Raw genomic sequence first — 21,058 nt, forward strand, 5'->3', positions numbered from 1 at the left:
TAATAATCTAACTGTATCTATGTTGCACGCCACCAGCTTGGAGCATATTGTATAGAGCATCCCTCGTAGCTGCTTAGTAATAAGTGCTGACTGTACTACTGTGTAACTGGAAGCCCACTCTGCATATATTTAGCTGCTGACACCTCTCATACAACTGCTCTCAAACCAGTTTGTATGACAACCTAAGTAGTAAAAGGTGAAAGTACATGGTGAAATCACACAGTGAATTGTCTGCTAAGTTTAGTTGTTTTACATCAGTAGCTCTATGTGTATGTTTAAGCTAGTCAAATAGCACAGATAACTCTATTGCATACTTACAAACATATAATTGTTAACAACACAGACAGCTTATCAGGAAGGTGTGCCATGTATTGACCACCTATATTTGTAAAGTTAGATAAGAGCTATTTCCTGCCTATATTTTGTAAAGCTATATAATTGTAAAGCTAGATCAGAGTTTTTCCTGCCTATAACCTCCTTGTATTTTATGTTTGCTTTGTCATTGTCCCTCTTAGAGCTGTTCCCTTCCTGACTGCTAACTGATAATTGCACTACCACTTTCTTCCCCTTTCTATGATCTACCAACATTATTCTCTTTTCTTCTTTTTTACAGTTTCACCTCTATCCATACTGCAGTCATATTTCCCTGCATCTGCGACTCTAGTGTAAGGTCGGGAATGCAACTCTTCCTACAAATCACCATATCTACACTAACTAGAAGAACTAAGTGTATTTTCCAATTTAAAGTTCTGTACACTACTTAAAACTGTTTTTTATTGCCATTTTTTCTATTTTCTAAACCTGTGGCATGCACACAAACAGGAGCATTGAAAATCCTTCCCCCTCTCCACTTCTTTAATGCTTTTTTTGGTAGATATTAACAACAGGTTGATTTGGTGTTTTATTTTTTCTTCAGCTAATTGAAACCCTTTCCTTGCACTTACCCGTGGCAGGATAGTCAAAACTGATTGTTTTTGGTGGAATCCTTGTCTGCCTCTCATGGCTAAACCCACTCCATTTGCCCTCACTGCACTCAGGTTCACTCTGCTCTTCTACCCTGCCCCCATTCCCACCCACCCCTCTTTCCTTAAGATTTATACATCTTAGGCCACACCCTCTGCTCTACATAGTCCAATCACAGTATTTTCCTAATTAAGTACATCTAACATACTCACCACACTGTATCTCATCTCTACTCCCCTCTCAAAACACTATCATAACTATTCAGGCCCCACATAAACACACACACACACACACACACACACACACACACACACACACACACACACACACACACACACACACACACACACACACACACACAAACACACAAACACATGTGTTTAACTTCTGTGTATAACCACTACTGTGGATAACTTATCACAATGTTACTCCACTAACACTTATTCTTATAACTAGCTATAATAATGTTATCTCCACCAATTGAACTCTCCAGCTACTCTAGCACAGACAACAACACTACAACATGATCCTCTCTCACATTCTTACACTCTCCACTCTAACATTATGTGCACACATCACCTCCTATTACCATACTTCACCAGTATCACTTCCACACCATATAACCACTACTGCCCCTACTACTAACACTACATAAGTCATACATTGCATACACCCAACTCTTTTTCACACAGCACCCTTTCACCACATTCTACTAGAAACACCACCACACCAATAAACCATCCTTACTATACAATAAGTACTTCACCAAAATAATAAAACTAATTGTGCACATTGCTTCCAAACCATCACTCAGCAGAGATGTACACCCAAACCCTGGCCCTTCTAATCCCTCTGTTAGTCTTTTTAAAACAAATATACCATACAACTCACCTTTTCTCTGCAAAAATACTAACAACCTCCTAACACTAAACATTAACATCAGAAGCATATCAAACAAAGTCCATGACCTGCATTCTAATCTTTCCCTCTATTCTCCAGACATAGTACTTTTAACAGAAACATGGCTAAAACTGGAAATCTCAAACAATGAAATTGCTGCCCCTGGCTATAACTTAATATGCAAAGACCAAATAGGCAAAAAGGGAGGAGATATTGCAATAGTATTCAAAGACCATCTAAATGTAACCACAATTGATATACCAACACCAGCCCTAGGTACCGCAGAAATTTTGCTACCTAATGTAAAAATCGATACTAGGAAAACAATCAATATAATCAGATGCTATTTCCCACCTGGCAATAACTTACCCATTCTTGAGGACTTACTCCACTGGGAATCTGATACACTCCCCCAAGAAACCATTCTAGGTGATTTCAATATTGACTGGATACCACGTAACACAACTATACCCACTACTCATATCACCCTCCATGGTTTCAGCCAACTAATACACTCCCCAACTAGAACAGACAAATCAACAAACAGTCTATACTAGACTGAATACTTTCTAACAAACCCTCCCATATAAGTCAGTCTGGTTGCCTACCTGACAGTCTGAGTGACCACTTGTCTAACTATATAATTAGACACTGCCCAACTCAAGAAAAACCTACCATCTTTCAACAAATATGAAGTAAAAAGAATTTCAGCCCATCTAACTTCACCTCAGCAGTTCTAGCCTGTAATTGGAACCCCATTAAGCAACTCAGCCTTAACGAAGCAGTAAGGTACTTCAAACTGCACTTTCCTGAGCATACTAAACTCCCATGACCCCACTAGAACCATTAGAATCAAATCTAACTACGTTCCTTAGTTGAACAAAGAAACTAGATTTCTGCTCTATGCAAGAGACAAAGCTTGGTCCAACTGGCACAAAACTAAAACAATGAACACAAAACAAACATATCTTGTGCTCAGAAACAGATAAAAAAATGATCAGATCAGATAAAATAAACTATTACCATAATATACAAAGTAAGCATCAACATAATCCCAGACAGTTTTGGACAGCTATAAATAATGTGCTTCAGCCAGAATAATCTAAGACCCCAACCCCTACTACTAAAGACACCTCAACTGATATAGTCACCCAGTTTAACAAATTCTTTACAGAATTCATACTTGCACTAGCAAAATCTCAACACCCCCCAGACCCAAACGACAAACAAGATCTCCTAACTAATGAAAGCAGCTTTACCCTTCAACCGGTCCCTGTTTCCCTGATTAAAAAAAATACTCAAAAGATTAAACCAACCACATTGGCAGCAGATAAACTCTCAGCAGAATATCTGAAAATAGCAGCTGAAGCAATAGCATATTCAGTAACCATCTTAATTAAAATTTCCAGTTCCAAAAATCTAGTCCCCGACCACTGGAAGGTCTCTCATATTATTCCCCTCCATAAAGGGGGAAACACAAAAGAACTAACAAACTATCACCCCATAGCCATACTATCCTCCCTCTCAAAAATTCTGGAAAGGTGCATTCATATTCAAATAATGCAACACCTCACCACACATCATCTGATCATTAACACTCAACATGGGTTCAGGCCTCACCACAGCACAACCACTGCTCTCATGTTTTTCACACAGTTAATGGGCATAGAAATGATGGCAAATAGGTCTCATCTCTCTTCCTAGACCTTTCCAGGGCTTTTGATATGGTTAATCATAACAAGCTAAAGTCCTGTCAGAATTAAATCTTAGCCAATCTACTATCAATTGGTTTCATAGTTACCTAACAGGGAGAAAGCAGGTAGTTAAATGTCACCAGGATCTATCCCCTCTGCTCCCTGTGACAACAGGAGTAACACAAGGCTCCATTCTTGGACCTTTGTTATTTACCATGCTCACAAATAACCTTCATATCTCCACCCTCCACTCCTCATTCATCCAATATGCAGAGGACTCTACATTAGTCTGTGCCACCTCTTCTCTCCAAGAACTACACCAGCAAACACAAGCTTCCTTTCTCTCTGTTGAATCCCGACTCAATGACCACCAGCTAATACTCAACCCCAGCAAAACAAAACTTATCATTTAACATCCAACCCAACAAACCAAGCCTGATCTATCATTCGCCATCTTATCCAGTAACAAAATTATCATATTTCCTGATACCCACACAAAGCTCCTAGGGGTTATAATTGACAATAACATGAAATTCGACATCCATATCTCCCTCGCCATAAAGAAAATACACACAAAAAACTAGACACTCTATATCGAAATAAAAAGTTCTTAACAAATTCTACTAGAGCCACCATTGCACGCACGTATCTCATCTATACACTACTATATGCCTGTCTAATCCTCACTAACCTTAGAAAGTCTGACCTATCCAAACTTGATGCCTGTTATAACAAAATTGCCAAATTCACTACTAACAATCCCTACAAATCACACTACTGTCTAGCTCTCAAACAACTCAAATTATCTTGAACTTCCAAAAAGTACAGTTTTGTACCTACCATAAATGTAGATGTTCGAGTGCTAATACAGCTGCAGTAATCACAGATGGGTTCTCTGCCATCAGGCGGGTCCTCGGTCGGCCGAATTCCAAAGTCTAGGTCCAGCGTCGGTTGCTGTCGCTCTCTTTCCTGACGTTAGTGAGGCAGGATTATATAAGACACAGCCGACGCCATTTTCTTCAGTCTTTCTTGCCCCAGATGTCAGGTGCCCCCAGTAGGAAGGCAATACATAAATTATATTTATATACATGCAATGCAATATAATCAAAAATCAGTAGTTGCAAGCAAATATACCATAGAAGGATAACCCAATCTGGTTGTATGAAGAGGGGTTAGGCCCTAGGCCTTTACCAAGAGGGGAAGGAGGGAGGGAAAACTGTACTGCAGCTGTATTAGCACTCGAACATCTACATTTATGGTAGGTACAAAACTGTACTATGTTCATCGTGCATACAACTGCAGTAATCACAGATGGGTAGAATCCCAAAGCTACGCACAGGGTAGTAGGCACTAGGTGGAACTGGGATGAGCCAAAATGCCCTGCAAGACAGCAGTGGCAAAGCCTGCTCTAGTTTTGGAATATAAAGGCAGGTGGTAGTGTTTTGTGAAGGTATGCACAGAACTCCAAGTGGCTGCCTCCAAAATATCTTTGGTAGGAACTCCTCTGAGGAAGGCTGTAGATGTAGCTGTGGCCCTGGTGGAGTGGGGTCTGATGTCTGTAGGGACAGATTTTCCATGATATGAGTAACAAAATCGTATGCAGTGGCCTATCCATTTTGAAATTGTCTGTTTGGTAACTGGCTTCCCTTGAGCTCCTACAGCATAGGACACAAAAAGTTGTTCTGATTTCCTGAAAGGCTTTGTTCTGTCCAAATAATAACGTAGCTGTCTATGGATGTCTAAGGAGTGTAGCAGCCTTTCCCCTTTGTTTTGAGGATTGGGGTAAAAGGTAGGTAAGTGTATAGCTTGATTTAAAGCTACCCTGGATACCACTTTAGGCATAAATGACGGGTTGGTTCGAAGGGAAACCCTGTCCTGATGGAAGATGAGAAAGGGCTGCACAGCCATGAGGGCTTGTAGTTCCGAAACCCTATGAGCTGAGGTAATGGCCAGAAGGAAAGCTGTTTTCCAGGACAAATATTGCAAATCAGTTGAGGCAGCTGGTTCAAAGGGAGGCAATGTTAATTTTTCTAGAATGTAATTAAGATCCCAGGCTGGCACTGGTGGTTTCCTTGGTGGTCTTATATTCTTAGCCCTTCTGAGGAACTGTCTTAAGAGTGGCTGAGAGAATACGGGTGGATCCGTGTTGAATTCTGCAGAAATGGCTGAGGCATGGATTTTTATGGAGGAAAAAGAAAGTCCACTGTTCAGCAGCTCAGCTAGATACTGTAATACCTGAGGCAAATTCAGTTTTCTAGGGTCCTGGCCTTTTTTCTCATTCCAAGAGCAAAACCGTTTCCATTTTCCAGAGTAAGCCTTTCTAGTAGATGGCCTTCTGGCCTCCAAAATGACATCCTGCACCTCTTTGGAGAGTAGGGTCTGTTGTGGTGTTAAGGAATTTTCCATGCAGCGAGATTGAGTGTTTTCAGCTGACTGTGAAGAGTTTTATAGCTGTGCTGAGTCAGCAGAAGAGGCATTAGAGGTAGGGGCCAGGGAGGAGTATGTGTTAGGCTCCTCAGGAGTGGGTACCAGTGTTGTCTTGGCCAGTCTGGAGCAATCAGTATCATCTTCGGTATGTCTGCTCTTGCTTTCAGAGCACCTTGGGCAGAAGAGGCAGAGGTGGGAAAGCGTAAACTGTCTATGCTGTCCAACTGAATGAAAGGGCGTCCACTCTCCAGGCCTTTGGATGAAAGGTCCTTGAACAAAACTTTTCCAATTGATGATTCCTGTGGGAGGCGAAGAGATCTATGTCTGGCCTCCCGCACGCTTGGATTATCTTTGTAAACACTTGAGGATGCAACTTCCATTCGTGTGGATCTGTCATATTTCTGCTTAGATTGTCTGCCAGCGTGTTTTCCAAGCCTGGCAAGTACTGTGCTTGAAGTTCGATTTGCCATTCCAGAGCCAAGTTCCAAAGTATCATGGCTAGTCTGCACAGGGGGTATGAATGTGTTCCTCCTTGTTTGTTTATGTACCACATTACTGTGGTGTTGTCTGTTCTTATCAATAATTGTCCTGGATGCAGGAGGTCATTGAAAGCTGTAATTGCATTTATCACTGCTAGCATTTCTTTTTGATTGATGTGAAGGTGCTTTTCCTTTTGGGACTATTTGCCCTGAATGCACCTGTCTGTCATGTGCGCCCCCCAGGCGTAATCTGAGGAGTCTGTTGTGATGACTTGATTTGCTTGAGGCTTGCAGAATGGGAGACCTGTGTTTGTTTGACATGCTTGGGCCCACCATAGAAATTCCTTTTGCAAACATGGAATTATTGGTATTATTGTTTCCAAACTGTGGCTGTGTTGAGACCATAGGTTTTTTAGGTACCATTAAAATTTCTTCATATGCAACTTTGCACATGGGATTAAAAGAATGCAAGATGCCATGAAGCCCAGAGCCTGCAGGATTTTCCTTGCAGTAAGCCTGGTACAATTTGCTAGTATTTTGAAGTACTGAGTTAGTTGCCCCTGTTTTTCTGGCGTAAGATAGGCCATCTGGGTGTTTGTGTCCAAGCTGGCACCCAGGAAAGTTATTTTCTGAGATGGTGTTAGCCTGGATTTCTCTTTGTTGATTGTGTATCCCAGAGAATTCAGTAACCGTGTTGCATAAGCCAGATGTTCCAGAAGTAAGTGTTTGCTGTCTGCTTGGATCAGGCAGTCGTCCAAATAAGGGTAAATTTGTATCCCTTGAAGTCTGCAGTAGGCAATTACTGATACCAGGCATTTCGTGAATACTCTGGGAGCAGTAGATAAGCCAAAGGGCAATGCAGAGAATTGATAGTGGATTGAACCTGCAAGAAATCTGAGGTATCTTCTGCAGCTTTGTCTGATTGGGACATGCAGGTATGCCTCCTTGAGGTCCAATGTTATCAGCCAAAACCCCTTGCCCAGCATGGGAAGAAGCTGCTGTAATGTGAGCATCTTGAATTTTGGTATGAGTAAGAATGTGTTTAGGATGGATAAGTCCAAAATGGGTCTCAAGTCGGTTCTTTTCCTTGGCACCAGAAATAGCCTGGAATAAAAACCTTGACCTTGTTCGTGAGTAGGTACCTCTTGAATAGCTTTCATGTCTATGAGCTTTGAAATTTGTAGTTGTGCCTCTGCCCTTTGATTGTGTGGCAGGTTTGGCATGCCTCTCATTTTTGGGAGAGTGTGAAAATGAAATCTGTAGCCTCTGTTTATAACGTCCAGTATCCATTTGTCTGTTGTGACAATATGCCAATTTCTTGTAAATAATGCCAGTTTCCCTCCCAAGGGTGCTGCCAGCTGAGACTTGCTTGGCATGGAAAGGAGGAAGTCACTGAGTTTGTTTCCTGTATTGTTGTGCACTATCTTCGCCACCTCTTGGTGCTGGAGTTTGCCATTGCCTGCCTCTATATGATCCTTGTGATTGCCCTCTGCCCCTTGTGCGCCTGTATCTACCTCTTTGGGGCTTGTCAGTGGCTGGAAAGGACCAGTTTTTATAAGGCCAATTTCTGCTAAAACGTGGTGGTTGAACTTGTAGAAAAGCTTTGACAGTTTGCATACATTTGGCTTTTTCTTCCATTTTCCGTAGTATCTCCTCAGCATTAGTACCAAATAGCACATCCTTTTGTAAAGGAGCATCTAGTAGTTTAGCTTTCACATGATCAGACAAGATTTGTTCCCTAAGCCATGCATGTCTACGAATGACTGATCCTGTAACAGCAGCTCTACTTGAGGCCTCTAGGGCATCATAGCCACATTGTAAGGTGTGTTTACCCACTTGTTCTGCACTATGCATCATATCCTGCAACTCCTTCAAATCTGGTTGTTCAGATTGAGACATTTTATTTCTTAATTGTGATAACAGAAACTGCTGATATTTAAGCATATGAAACTGACAATTTAAGGCCCTCATGGCTAGGGTGGCCGAGGTATATACCTTTTTTCCCCACCTTTCTAAGGATCTTGACTCTCTTTCGGAAGGTAGTGGATTCTTAGCAGTAGAGGCCTTCATTCCCTTGGGGCCTTGAGAAATGGTTTCAGGGTCAGCATTATGGCTTTTGTAAAGAAATTGGTGAGAGGTAGGAACTCTGTAGTACCTATCAGGCTTGACTGGGGCAGGAGGCAGGAATCCGGATTAAGCCAAGCCTTCGAATAAACATCATCAAGTACGTCCAAGACAGGAGGTATCGCCAGAGGTCTGTGTTGAGGTAACAAAAGAAATTCCCTAAGTCTTTTCTTGGAATCAGAAAAGTCTTGGCCTTCCCAATGTAAGTGTTCCCTCAAGGTGTGCAAGGTTTCCCCAAAAGAAAAATCCTCAGGAGGAGATACAGAAGGAATGGACTGCTCTGCATCAGAATCTTCAAATGGGGAGTAAGAGTGTTCCTCTACATCAGAATGTTCTGAAAAAATGGACCCCTGATCAGAAGAGGGAGAATCTTCCTCCACTCAGGGTCTCTTGTCTGGAGGGGGTTGGGAACCCCTGATAAGAGTAATTAAATCCTCAGCCATTTTAAGCATCTGCTTTTTAGGCATGGGGCCTGGGGATGGGCCCTGTGCAACAGGCCTCTTGGGATGCCTGGCTGATTTGGACTTAGTAAAGGCCTTAATGGAAAAGGAAGAAGAGGGTCTAAAGACATCATGTGTGGATGTGGACCTGTCCACATTAGGAGGCTCAACGCTCACAGTGGCTTCGGTGGTTGTAGTCTGGGTATGGGCTGAGGTATCTGCGGTCTCGGTTACAGAAGACACCAACAAAGAAGTGTCATCGGTAGTCAGGGACTACATAGGCATCTCGATGAGAACCGGACCACGTGTAGCCGGTTTTGGCGTGGTGTCGGTGGGGACCGCGGACCTCGCGTGTCGGTCCTTGTCCTTGCGTTTTTTGGACAAAACAGTAGTCGGAGTCTCCGATGACATTTTATAATCAAAGGCTGTACCAAAAAAGTGTTGGGCGAACTCCGCCCGACGCTTAATAGTGTGTTTATTAAAAGTAGCGCAAAAGCGACAGCCCGAGACGTCGTGGTCTGGGCCTAAGCAAGGTATGCAAAGGGAATGGAAATCCTTATGCGGTATTTGCTTCCCACAAGAAATACAATTGTTAACTTTTTCTGACATCGGTCTGAGGCAAGAAAAGTTTCCCCAACGGGGTACTTAGCTTTAATGAAGACTTCGGTTTCCAATTTTTCATAAATTCAGGAGCTGGCCGACTGGCACTTGCGAAGTGCTTCTGCTTCGGGCACCACGCGGCAAAAAAGACTGAAGAAAATAGCGTCAGCTGTGTCTTATATACTCCTGCCTCACTGACATCAGGAAAGAGAGCGACAGCAACCGACGCCGGACCTAGACTTTGGAATTCGGCCGACCGAGGACCCGCCTGACGGCAGAGAACCCATCTGTGATTACTGCAGCTGTATGCATGATGAACATCTACTTCTTTACAATCAGCTTACCCTGACCCATAAAATTCTACTCCATGCTGAAAAAAATCCTTGTCTGCAAAACTAGTAAGTCCATACTCCTGTGCCAGAAACCTCCGCTCCACAAGCAAACCTCTGCTTGAAGTAACTAAAGACAACAATGCAGCAGCCTCATCCCTCTACTTTAACACTATTGCCAAACAATGACTTAAACTACCACCCCTCATCACTGCTTTACCTTCCATACATGAATTTAAGAAACAATTAAAATTACATTTACTGAACTCATGGCTCTGCAATTGTGACAGTCCAGATTAATACCCTGTAAGACCTCTATCTTAGCTCACTTCTCTGGTAAGGAATTTATAACTGTTAAAACTGCTATGTCACATGTTACCTTAAAGTTGAATGTTGAATGTTATTAATTTATTGTGACGCATGTAACAAAATGTCGATTAAGACTGTTCTTTGAATTACTATTCTGTAAAATTATTTGTGGAGCTTTTCTCCCTGGGTCTCCGCTGAAAAAGGACCTGTTTCCAGATGGACTTTCCCGGTAAACAAATGTAAAATAAATACATAAATAAATAAAATAAATTTCATCATCACTGCTAGAAAATCTAAGGGACTCAAGCCGCAAATGGTAAGAGGAAACAACAGCGGTCAACAAAATGTAAAGGAGTAAACAGTAATTCTGATCACAATCCGATACAGTACATTGTACATTCTGCGTTACACAATCAGCAGCTTATAACACAAAGCCAGTTGTTGCTCAAAGAGATGATAAAATGTAGGTTAGACTAGTGTGCTTCAAAGACTTTATAATACAAGTAAGACAATAAAACATGTTTGGTCAGCAAAGACTATTGCCACAAAACTGTTGGGATTACTTATCAGTTAATATAATTATATCATAAAAACAGTCAGCTGCTGAAATTTTCATAGCTGTGTCATATTTTGATCTTCCTGTTTGCTTAAATAACACTTCAGCTGCACAGAAGGTGACAGAATGAAAACAAGAACGTACCCGGATTGATACATAATATGGCTTGTTTCTTGCATCACTTCCATTTGGTTCATAGCTGTCATGTCTCATGTGATCTGGCTGTAAAACATACCCACTTTGCCCATTCATAGTGAACAGTGAATTATTCAGCTGCATGCATTTGTCTAGAAAGGAATTTTAAGAAAGCCCTTTTAGAAAATAATCATAACCAACATATTAGATTGTCAAATAAAAACAGTTAACATACTTTCAGGGTCTGTTTGTTTAACAATTGTCTACATTTATTCTATTACTTTAGCAGGTGCATTTTGTGTTGGAGTAATCACAATGCTATTCCACAGGTTATGGGCTGCAAATACATGGTGGAGACAAAAACACTGGTCTAGGAGGCAAAGTGTATAGACTAGAACAGGGAAAGTGAGAGAGAGGAGGATTGCAGGGCAAGGCTCATGAAGTTGAAAGGTTCTTTAAAAGAATGAGCGGAAAAAACAAAGTGGTAGCTTAAAGGAATGACAGTTGTAAAGTCTGACTGGGGAGAGTGACACAAACTGACAAGTTGCCTTTGAAAGGTACTTGCTTGCAGAAAAATGGAGATCAGTGGTAGAGTTGAGTAAATATGACATTGTTGAGGGATTGCAGTTATAATGCGTAGGGACAGAAGCAATGGAAACAGAAGGGCAGTGAGGTAAGAGAAGTGGAATGTCAATGGCAAGGAAAAGGAAATGAGGAAGCCATGGGTGTCGCTGAACCAAAGAAAGAAGAAGGGGGGGGTTTAGAGAAGCTAAGGGACTTTATATAAGTGTGAGGGGGGAATAGATGGCCGATAGACAGACAGTATAAATGGAGTTTTATAGGTTTACAGGTGTTTACTAGGCTAATGACCACAAGGGCCTTTTTAAGCCTAGCCATGCATCCCAAATCTCTGAGAAGTTGTGATACCCTTGCTATGTGTAAGCATGGGGCTTGCAGATGAACCATTTACAGGTTACCTGTGTCCATTAGAGATATGGGTGTCAAACCAAGGATGAATTTCAGGTTTCCCATCCAATTGTCCAAGTTGCACTTGAATTGGGTTGGGGAGGAATTCTGCTTCACATGGATGGGGAGCCTGTTCCATAGACGGGATACATACCTATCTCTCCAGCAGGTCCTTTTTATATGTAAGGCAAGGTTTAAGTCTTTAGAGTTGGTAATTCTGGTGCTGTTTGTTTTGTGAATATGAAGGAGGTTCATCAGAGTGGATTCTGACAATGCCCTGCATAGATCTCCCCTCAAAAGCCTGTAGGAGACAGAATACATGGATAGAGCCTTGAGGCGGTGTGCATAAGACATTTTACTTATGCCCTGTATTCTTTTAGTGAGGAACCTCTGTGAACATTCCAATTCTTGGATATGCCTGGTTAGGTACATACCAGAAGGGGCATTATACTCAATGATAAGTCTGATGAATGCTGAATACAGTGGAACAATATCTTCCTTGGGCTTAGATGCCATACATTTGTTTATAAGTTGCGCAACATAGAATGATTTCCTCACCACTGTAGACATGTGATGGTCAAAGGCTAGATTACTATCTATATGTGTCCCTAAGTCCCCTGACTACTCGGTAAACTCTAAGGGGTGTGTTGTCAATATGATAGTTACCAGGGAAGGATGACTGCCCAAAGGATACTATTATGCATTTCTTGGCATTTAGTTTTAGTCCATGGCTCTAACACCAGTTGTTTGTCTGTGTCAACCCCCCCTCCCCGGAGAACATTTGTGTCAGTGTGAGATTCAATGAAATATAGAAATATACCTAATCAAAAGAGCAGCGTCCATGTACCTGAGTGTATGCATTGTCCAGAACATACACTCCTAAGATGATGCTGGAGTTGTTGGGTTTGTTCTTGCTCCTAGCTGCAGTGACTTGCAACTGATTATATACTTTTCAGCAGTGTCCTTAGGGGGTGAAGTCCCATGCATGCGGGTTTGAGGGCTTCCCACAGGAAAAAAAAAATAAAAGTTGGAAAAAGTTTGATCTTTCTTTTTCTGCTCAACATGACTTAAATTAACTGTTATTGTTCCCTCTAAAATAATACACTCCAATTAGGGTAAATGTAGCTTCCACAAATGGAATGCCCTAAGGAGGGTATCTGAAAGAAGAGTGGTTCAGTGGAGTCTGTGTGTGGTCCAGGCCAGGGCTAACAACCTTGTCTCATAAAAAGAATAGAATATGTTACAGATATAGCAACAAGGTCCATTGTCCTTGTTGCTGCCCCTATGTGCCACAGTTGATGGCATAACATGCAGGAGAGACAGAGACAGACACGGAGAAAGAGAGAGAAGCAGGAGGAGAAACTTAATGTGGGTAAACTTTCTATTGGATGAGACTGTAAAAAACAGGTCAGGCTCACCCAAAATGCATCTAATATGGATAAAATTATCTCCTCCAATATTTCTAGATTTTTTTTTTCAGGTTACCTGGCAGGTGTTTTGCTGGAGGTGGAGATGAGGACATTTCATGATCTGCTGAGATTTATTGTCAACTGGGAGGTTTGTGAGCCATCTCTGTGGAGCTGACATTGCCAAGTGTAGAGTTAGAAAAGAAAATGAATAGATCTGAAGGAGTAGTTGATGAGCTGATGTTACATATTTGGTGTGAAAGAGATCTAGGTCCAAAGAAGTCATTGTTCCACTGTATTCACCACTGTATTCTTCATCAGAACTATCCTTGACTGTTCTCTTTTCAGGCACTGTACAAGTCTCTTTCCAGAAAACAGGAGGTTAGAAAACTTGACCCCGATTTATCTTTTTTTCCATCATATAATCAGCCTTCCACCATTCATTCACCTAAGCTCAAGTTATGTACACGTCTCATAAATACTGAAGAAATAAATACATTCTTACCATATCAGTGATCTTCAGTTGTACCTTTCTTGATGGGTCTGATGGTTGGTGATCATCTTCTCCTCCAGTCACAATTTAGCAAGATCCTGCAATTGGGGTGAATGTGTACTTGGTGCCAGCACACACTGTGATGTCATACACTGTCTACACAGGAGCATAGTTCATTGTTTAGTACTAAGCTAACTACCCTTGCAAGCCATTTTAAGCTTAGCCAATTATCCCTTGTGAGACTCAAACCCTGCACCTTGTGTTTGTAAGGCAAACACCTTAACCATTAGGCCACCCCAACATCTGGCACCTGAGCCCACCAATTCACCCCCCCCCCCAATTACTACTGAGTACACATTCAGCAAATCATGTAACGTACACAGCAAGTATATACTCATTCAGTTTAAAGGGGACTTAACTAAGTCTGGAAGAACTATTTACACAAACAGGGGAAAGGTGGGAAGGTATATGTTAGATATGTCAGTTTATGAAGGAGCCCTCCTTGACTGACCAGTTTTTGAATGAATTTAAAACAGTAAACAATTGTGATGGAAGAGGAAAGAGGACAGTCCAAGGACCAAGTTCAGAAGGCTGAATCATAAAGTGCTAAATGAATCCTGAATTTTGGAGTTCTAGGTGAGATAGTAATTTTTGTTGAAGGTATGCACTGATGACCAAGCTGCAGCAACAGAAATATAATGGAGATGGTCTTAAAGTGCTGATGTAACCCTTCTTCTAGTGCACTGGTCTGACTACTACATTTTCCAATGGGCTGTTAGCTGGCTGATGGCAAAAGGTAATGCAGTTTGCAGTGTATCTGCATACTGTTTGTTTGCCAACCATAATCCCCTTGCCCAAGAGTACAGAGGAAAGTACAGTTGTGTACACTTACCATAAATGTAGATGCTTGAGTGTATTCACTGTTGCAGACATCACCTGTGGGTTATCCCTGCTGTGTTAGCCCTCGGCCGGCCTGAATACCAGAGTCAGTGTTTTTTTGTGTCTGCTGCTGTCACTTGCTGACTGACGTCAGGTCATCAGTGCTATAAAGCAAGGCAGCCGACGCCATTACATCAGTTTTACTTGCCCTAACCAGTCAGAAGCCCAAGTAAATATGGTAAAGTGGTCCTGGTGGCTAAAAGTCATCATTAGAAGCTTGTGTCACCCTAAAGAAAGAAGATATAAGGGGGAAGGAAGGAGGGAAACCAGGACTGCAACAGTGAATACACTTGAACATCTACATTTATGGTGAGTGTACACAACTGTACTATGTTCTTCATGTTTCACTGTTGCAGTCATCACCTGTGAGAGGATTCCCAAAGCTGAGGAGAGAGGTGGTAGGATTAGTAAGAGACTTAGGAATGGGTCAGCATACCCTGCAGAGGCAAACCCTGCCCTAGCCTTAGAAAATAGAGGTAAGTGGTAATGCTTGGTAAAGGTATGGACAGAAGTCCAGGTGGCAGCTTCCAAGATGTCCCTGGTGGGAACTCCTCTGAGGAATGCTGTGGAAGTGGAGGCTGCCCTAGTGGAATGGGTACAAATAGACTTAGGGGTGGTTTCCCATGTAATCTGTAGTAGAAATGGATACAGTGTGATATTTAATTATTTATTTCAATTTGATGACTGGGGTGGTCCACTGGGCTCAGGAGCCCGTTTTCAGTGGAGGCCCGGGGAGAAAAGTTCCACATTACATAGTAAACACTGAACTAGAACAGAATAAAGTTAAGATTCAAAGATACAGATGCATTAGGATACAACAAATTAAAATTAAGATTAAGGTTACAGATACATTATAAATCAGAGACATGATATGGTACATTGGTTACATAGCATGTGAGTCATATGTTGACATGAATGTTACAATGGTTACATAGAATATGAGTCTTGTTATGGCAGTTTGGCAGAACAAGTACAAATGATAGGGAGGGGAGAAAAGGGAAAGCAAACTATTTACAATATTTACATTATGTACACGAGATAACACTGAAGAATGAGTAATTTTCAGGGGGAGTTAAGTAGTTAGGGATATGAGTAGTATGGAAATACAATTTAGAGTAGAGTGAAAAGAAGGCTAGGTGGGGAAAGTCTAATTGCACTTCCAATTAGAGAACAAGAAGGAATGGAGTTGGGTTTTGAAGTTGTCAAAGTTTTCTATGGTTCATAGTGAAGGAGGGAGAGAATTCCATTTTTTGGCTAAGGAAAAGGACAAGAGGTGCTGTCCTGCAGGGCGGTTTGGTTTGTAGACAGTGATTAGGTTTAGGTGAGCAGATCTAAGTGGCCTGTTAGGGGTGTATGGTTGTAGGATGTTGGATAGTGCTGGACTTTAGTAGTGTTAAATAATAGCCTATGGGCAGTAGTAAGTTGGAGGTAATCCAGATGGTTGGGAAGTTCTAGCTAGGTATGTAAGTGGAGGGCAGAGCAATGGTGGGAGGAGTATTTGGCTTTTATGGCAAATTTTGAAATTTTATTATAACAACTTTCCATTTTGGATGAGATGGAGGCAGATAAGTTAGTTAGTAGAGGGGCACCATACATTAGAGAGGGAAGAAGGTAGGTAGTGGCGAGGGTTTGTCTAGTAGAGCCAAGAACAGGAGAGTCCTGCAAGAAAAACAATCAGTGAGAGAGGCCATGGACAATGTCTGGTCCTGTTGTTCTTGGGTAAGTGTCGAGCTAGGGGTAAAATTAGGGCCCAGATAGCAGACTCAAAGAGTGACTAGTTGGGTAACAGTAGAATTGGACCTCTAGCTCTTGCAATACAAATAAGAAAATTGGAGTAGTTAATACTTTCTCTGGGGAGTGCTGACATCTAGTGGCAGAATGGGGTATTAGTTAGTTGCTAAAGTAGAATATACCTTTGGGATACACGGAGCTTTACAGGAGGGGAGCAGGGGATAAATGGCTGTGGAAGGCTGCAAGCACACACACGAGAGGTCAAGTTTACAGGGAGACAACTGTTATAGTCACAGTTCCAAAGTTTGTTTAAGATACCTACACAGTGGGTTGCTGACTGAAATTCCAAAAGGCAGGTAGTTCACAGTATAACAGAGAATGGGCAGTTCAGGGCGTCCTTTCGGAGATGGCAGGAAAACGTTCCTTGCTGTTTAGCAGCAGAGAGGGCACCTGAGAAGTATGGCTTGTCCCCATGTTATTTGATACTGACACTTGTTCATTATGACTTCACATCCTTCTATGATCATGTTGTGATCATTCCTGAAACATGTGCAAACAGTTGCTCATACCGATTTCCATTCAGGAACTGTACGTGACACAGATTACAGATCTTCCTAACATTTGCTGGCTCCTTGTGTCACAAAGGAAATAGAGAAACTTCACATAGTTTTCATGTTCTAGAGTTGATCCAAAAAGATGTGACATCCTTGTTCCACTGATGAACAGCGCTTCCATTTGGAAATGGTTTGCTTGGAAATGGCCTTCCCCTCTGCCCCTGGTGCAAAGCTGACAAGTAGTTGATCTGTTTTCCTGAAGGGTTTAGTACGGTCCAGATAGTATCTGAGCTGTCTGTGCACGTCTAGTGAGTGCAGAATTCTTTCCCCCTTGTTTTGAGGGTTAGGAAAGAAGGTGGGTAGATGTATGGCCTGGTTGAGAGTCACAATAGATACCACCTTGGGCATAAAGCAGGGGTTAGTTCTCAGGGAGACCCTGTCTGCATGGAAAATGATAAAGGGCTCAATGGCCATCAGTGCCTGAAGTTCTGAAACCTTTCTGGCTGAGGTGATAGCTAGTAGAAAAGCAGGCTTCCAGGAGAGGTATCTTAGTTCTGCTGAAGCAGCAGGTTTGAAGGGTGGTAAGGTTAGTTTTTCCAAAACATAATTCAGGTCTGAGGCTGGCATGGGTGGCCTTCTGGGAGGTCTGACATTAGAAGCCCCTCTGAGGAATTGTTTAATCAAATGATGGGAGAACAGTGGCTGATCTGTATCAAAATGAGCTGAAACGACTGAGGCGTGGATTTTAATAGAAGAGAAGGACAGGCCACTATTAAGTAGCTCTGCTAGGTCATCCAGGATAAGAGGGATGGAAGGTTTTAAGGTATTGCCCCCTCTGGACTGGCTCCAGGAGCAAAATCTTTTTCATTTTCCTGCATAAGATTTTCTGGTGCTGGGCCTTCTGGCCTCTGTGATAATGTCTAGGACCTATTTGGTTAACAGGGGCCTCTTGTTTGCCTTTAGAGTATTAGCCATGCTGATAGTTTGACAGTCTGCAAGTCTGGGTGCAGTACCCCCCCCCCCCACCTGAGTCAAGAGGTCTGAGATTAGGGAAACCTGCATGGGAGGCTGTAACATCAGGCTGCACAGTAAGGGGTACCAATGCTGTCTGGGCCAATCTGGAGCAATGAGGATGGCCTTTGGTTTCTCCTCCCTTATTTTGATCAGTATCTTGGGAATAACAGGCAGAGGAGGGAATGCGTACACAAAGAGGGTGTTCCAGGGGAAGCTCAAGGCAGCCACCTTCCATGCTAGGTGGTGATACTCCCTGGTACAGAATTTTTTCAGCTGATGGTTAAGATGCAAAGCAAAGAGATCCACCTCTGGAGTCCCCCACTCCTGAGTGATTTGTAAAAAAAAAATTTCTGTGAAGCTGCCATTCATGGGGGTCCAGTATGTTTCTGCTTTAGTGATCTGCCAGGGTGTTGTTGATCCCTGGTAGGTACTGGGCTATGAGGTGTAATCCCATGGAAGTGGCTGTCAGCCAGAGGTTCATCGCTAGCCTGTACAGAGGGTAAGATTTGGTCACTCCCTGTTTGTTGATCTACCACATTACTGTGGTGTTGTCTGTTTTGATAAGGAGAACCCCTGGCTTGAGAAGGGGTTTGAAGGATATCAGGGCCTTTTGTACTGCCATAATTTCCTTCTGGCTGATGTGTAAGAGAAGGTGCCGGGCATCCCAAAGACCTTGGGTGCACCTGCCTTTTAGGTGAGTGTCCCTAGCAATGTCTGAGGCATCGGAGATAATGGTCTGCCAGGTTGGGTGGAGGGTGAAGGAAAGACCCTTGTTCTTGGTACAGGCCCCTGCCACCAGAGAAACTCAGCCCTTATACAGGGGATCAGAGGGAGAGAGGTTTCTAGAAGTTGAGCGTGCAGACACCAAAGGTTCTTTAGCTACCACTGAAGTTTTCTCATTTGATGCCTGGCCAGAGGAATTAGAAGGATGCAAGACTCCATGCACCTCAAGGCTTGCAGGAACTTCCTCACAGAGAGGTGACTTCTGGAAGCCAGCTGGGTAAAGTAGAGAGGCAGGAAGCTCTGCTTTTCTGGGGATAGGAAGGTTATTTGGGACGCTGTGTCCAGCAGTGTTCCCAAGAAAGTGATCTGCCTGGAGGGTGTTTGCTTTGATTTCATCTCATTGATGGTGAACCCTAAGGAGGGTAGGAGGGTTTTGACAAAGAGGAGGTCCTTTAGTAGCTTTTCTTTGCACTGTGCCTGAATGAGCCAGTCATCCAGATAAGGGTAAATCTATATATTTTTCTGTCTGAAAAAGGCTATGGCCAGGGCTAAGCATTTGGTGAATATCCTGGGAGCAGTAGATAAGCCAAAGGGTAGCACAGAGAATTGAAAGTGTTGTGAGCCTGCTCTGAAGTGAAGGAATTTCCTACAGGATTCCCTTATGGAATATGGAGGTAGGCATCTTTTAGATCTAGGGTAACTAACCAGGCATTTTTTGTCAGCATAGGTAGCAGCTTCTGCAAAGTTAGCATTTTGAATTTGAGGACCACCAGGGAAGTGTTCAGAATGGAATAGATCTAGGATAGGATGCCAAGTGTCCTCTTTTCTGCGAACAAGGAATAGTCTGGAATAAAAGCCTTTGCCTGTTTGGTCTGAGGGGTTCTACTGCCCCTTGGGATATAAGAGTTTGGACTTGTATCGATGCCTCTGCCCACTGATTTGGAGGTAAGTCTGGGTACCCTCTTGGAATTGTGAGTTCGTTGAAAGAGAATTTGTATCCCTGAAAAATTATCTTTAAGACCCATTTGTCCTTTGTTACAGAAAGCCAATTTTATTTGCAGAGGGAGAGCCTTCCTCCTAGTTTTTGGTGAGTGAAAAGAGGGCAGAGGGGGGAGAGGGAGTTTTTGCCATAGAGGGATGGCTTAGAACTCCCTGCCTTTGGACCAGAAGTGGTCACTATTTGGCTCCCCTGCTCTCCCTGGGATAGGAGTCTGAGTGGTCTGTCCCTGCGGGGTTTGCCTTGCCCCTGTCTGCTAGGTGCAGGAAAGAACCAGTGCTTTGAGGGAAAATTCCTGCTGAACCTTGGAGGTTGAACCTGAAAGAAATCTTTTACTGTTTGCATAGATTTTGCTTTGTCTTCCATCTTTTTAAGCACCTCTTCTGCTTTTACTCCAAACAAGCGATCCTTATCCAAGGGTGCATCAATTAATTTAGACTTGACAAGATCAGGGAGAGGTTGTTCCTTCAACCATGCATATCTCCTAATGACAGATCCTGACACTGCTGCCCTGCTTGAGGCTTCTAGGGCATCATATCCACAGTGTAATAGTGTAATAAGTGTTTGGCCACCTGACAAGTAGAGTGCAGTAAATCTTCTAACTCTTTCAAATTGGCACAGTCAGGAAAGGTTAACATCTTTTGCTTTAATAGTTCCAAAGTATGTTGTTGATATTTTAACATGTGGAATTGACAGCTGAGTGCTCTGATAGCTAGGTTTGCAGAGGTATATACTTTTTTACCCCATCTGTCCAGAGCTCTGGAATCCATGTCAGAAGGAATAGGATTCTTTGCAGAACTACCCTTAGCTCCTTTTGGTCCCTGTGCAATGACCTCTGGGTCTGCAGCAGGATTTATGTACAGGTATTTGTCAGAACCCAGTACTCTGTAATACCTGGCAGGTTTTCTGGGAGCAGGTGGGAGGGTGTCAGGGGCTAAGCTGGATTCATGGAAGACATCATCCACCACTTCTAAGACTGGGGGGGTGGCCAAGGGTCTGTGCAGGGTCAGGTCTAGAAATGCTCTTAGTCTTTTCTTAGACTGAGGGAAGTCCTGGGATTCCCAGTGGAAATGTTCCCTGAGGGTGTGAAGGGTTTCCCCAAAGGAAAGTTCTTCTGGTGGGGAGGCAGAAGGAATGGATTCCTTTGCATCTGAATCCTCATAAGCAGTCAGAAGTTGTTGTTTCTCTTCAAATCTGAATAATCAGACTCCTCAGAATCCTGTTCTGTCAGTATTTCAGGAGAAAGGTCTCTTTTCCTTTTAGAAGTTGTGGCCTGACT

General features: G+C 42.7%; 1 protein-coding gene across 2 annotated transcripts in view; it reads right to left on the bottom strand.

The window, feature by feature from the left end:
- Positions 1-21,058, bottom strand: part of PLCG2 (phospholipase C gamma 2) — a 1,878,649-nt gene that overhangs the window by 187,538 nt on the left and 1,670,053 nt on the right. For both annotated transcript variants that reach the window (XM_044081788.1, XM_044081789.1), the window contains exon 29: positions 10,966-11,108. In XM_044081788.1, the coding sequence (XP_043937723.1) occupies positions 10,966-11,108 (143 nt within the window). The remainder of the gene's footprint in view (positions 1-10,965; positions 11,109-21,058) is intronic.

This window comes from Protopterus annectens, chromosome 8.part1, assembly GCF_019279795.1.
Source record: "Protopterus annectens isolate FY-2018-M chromosome 8.part1, PAN1.0, whole genome shotgun sequence".
Classification (NCBI taxonomy): Eukaryota; Metazoa; Chordata; order Ceratodontiformes; family Protopteridae; genus Protopterus; species Protopterus annectens.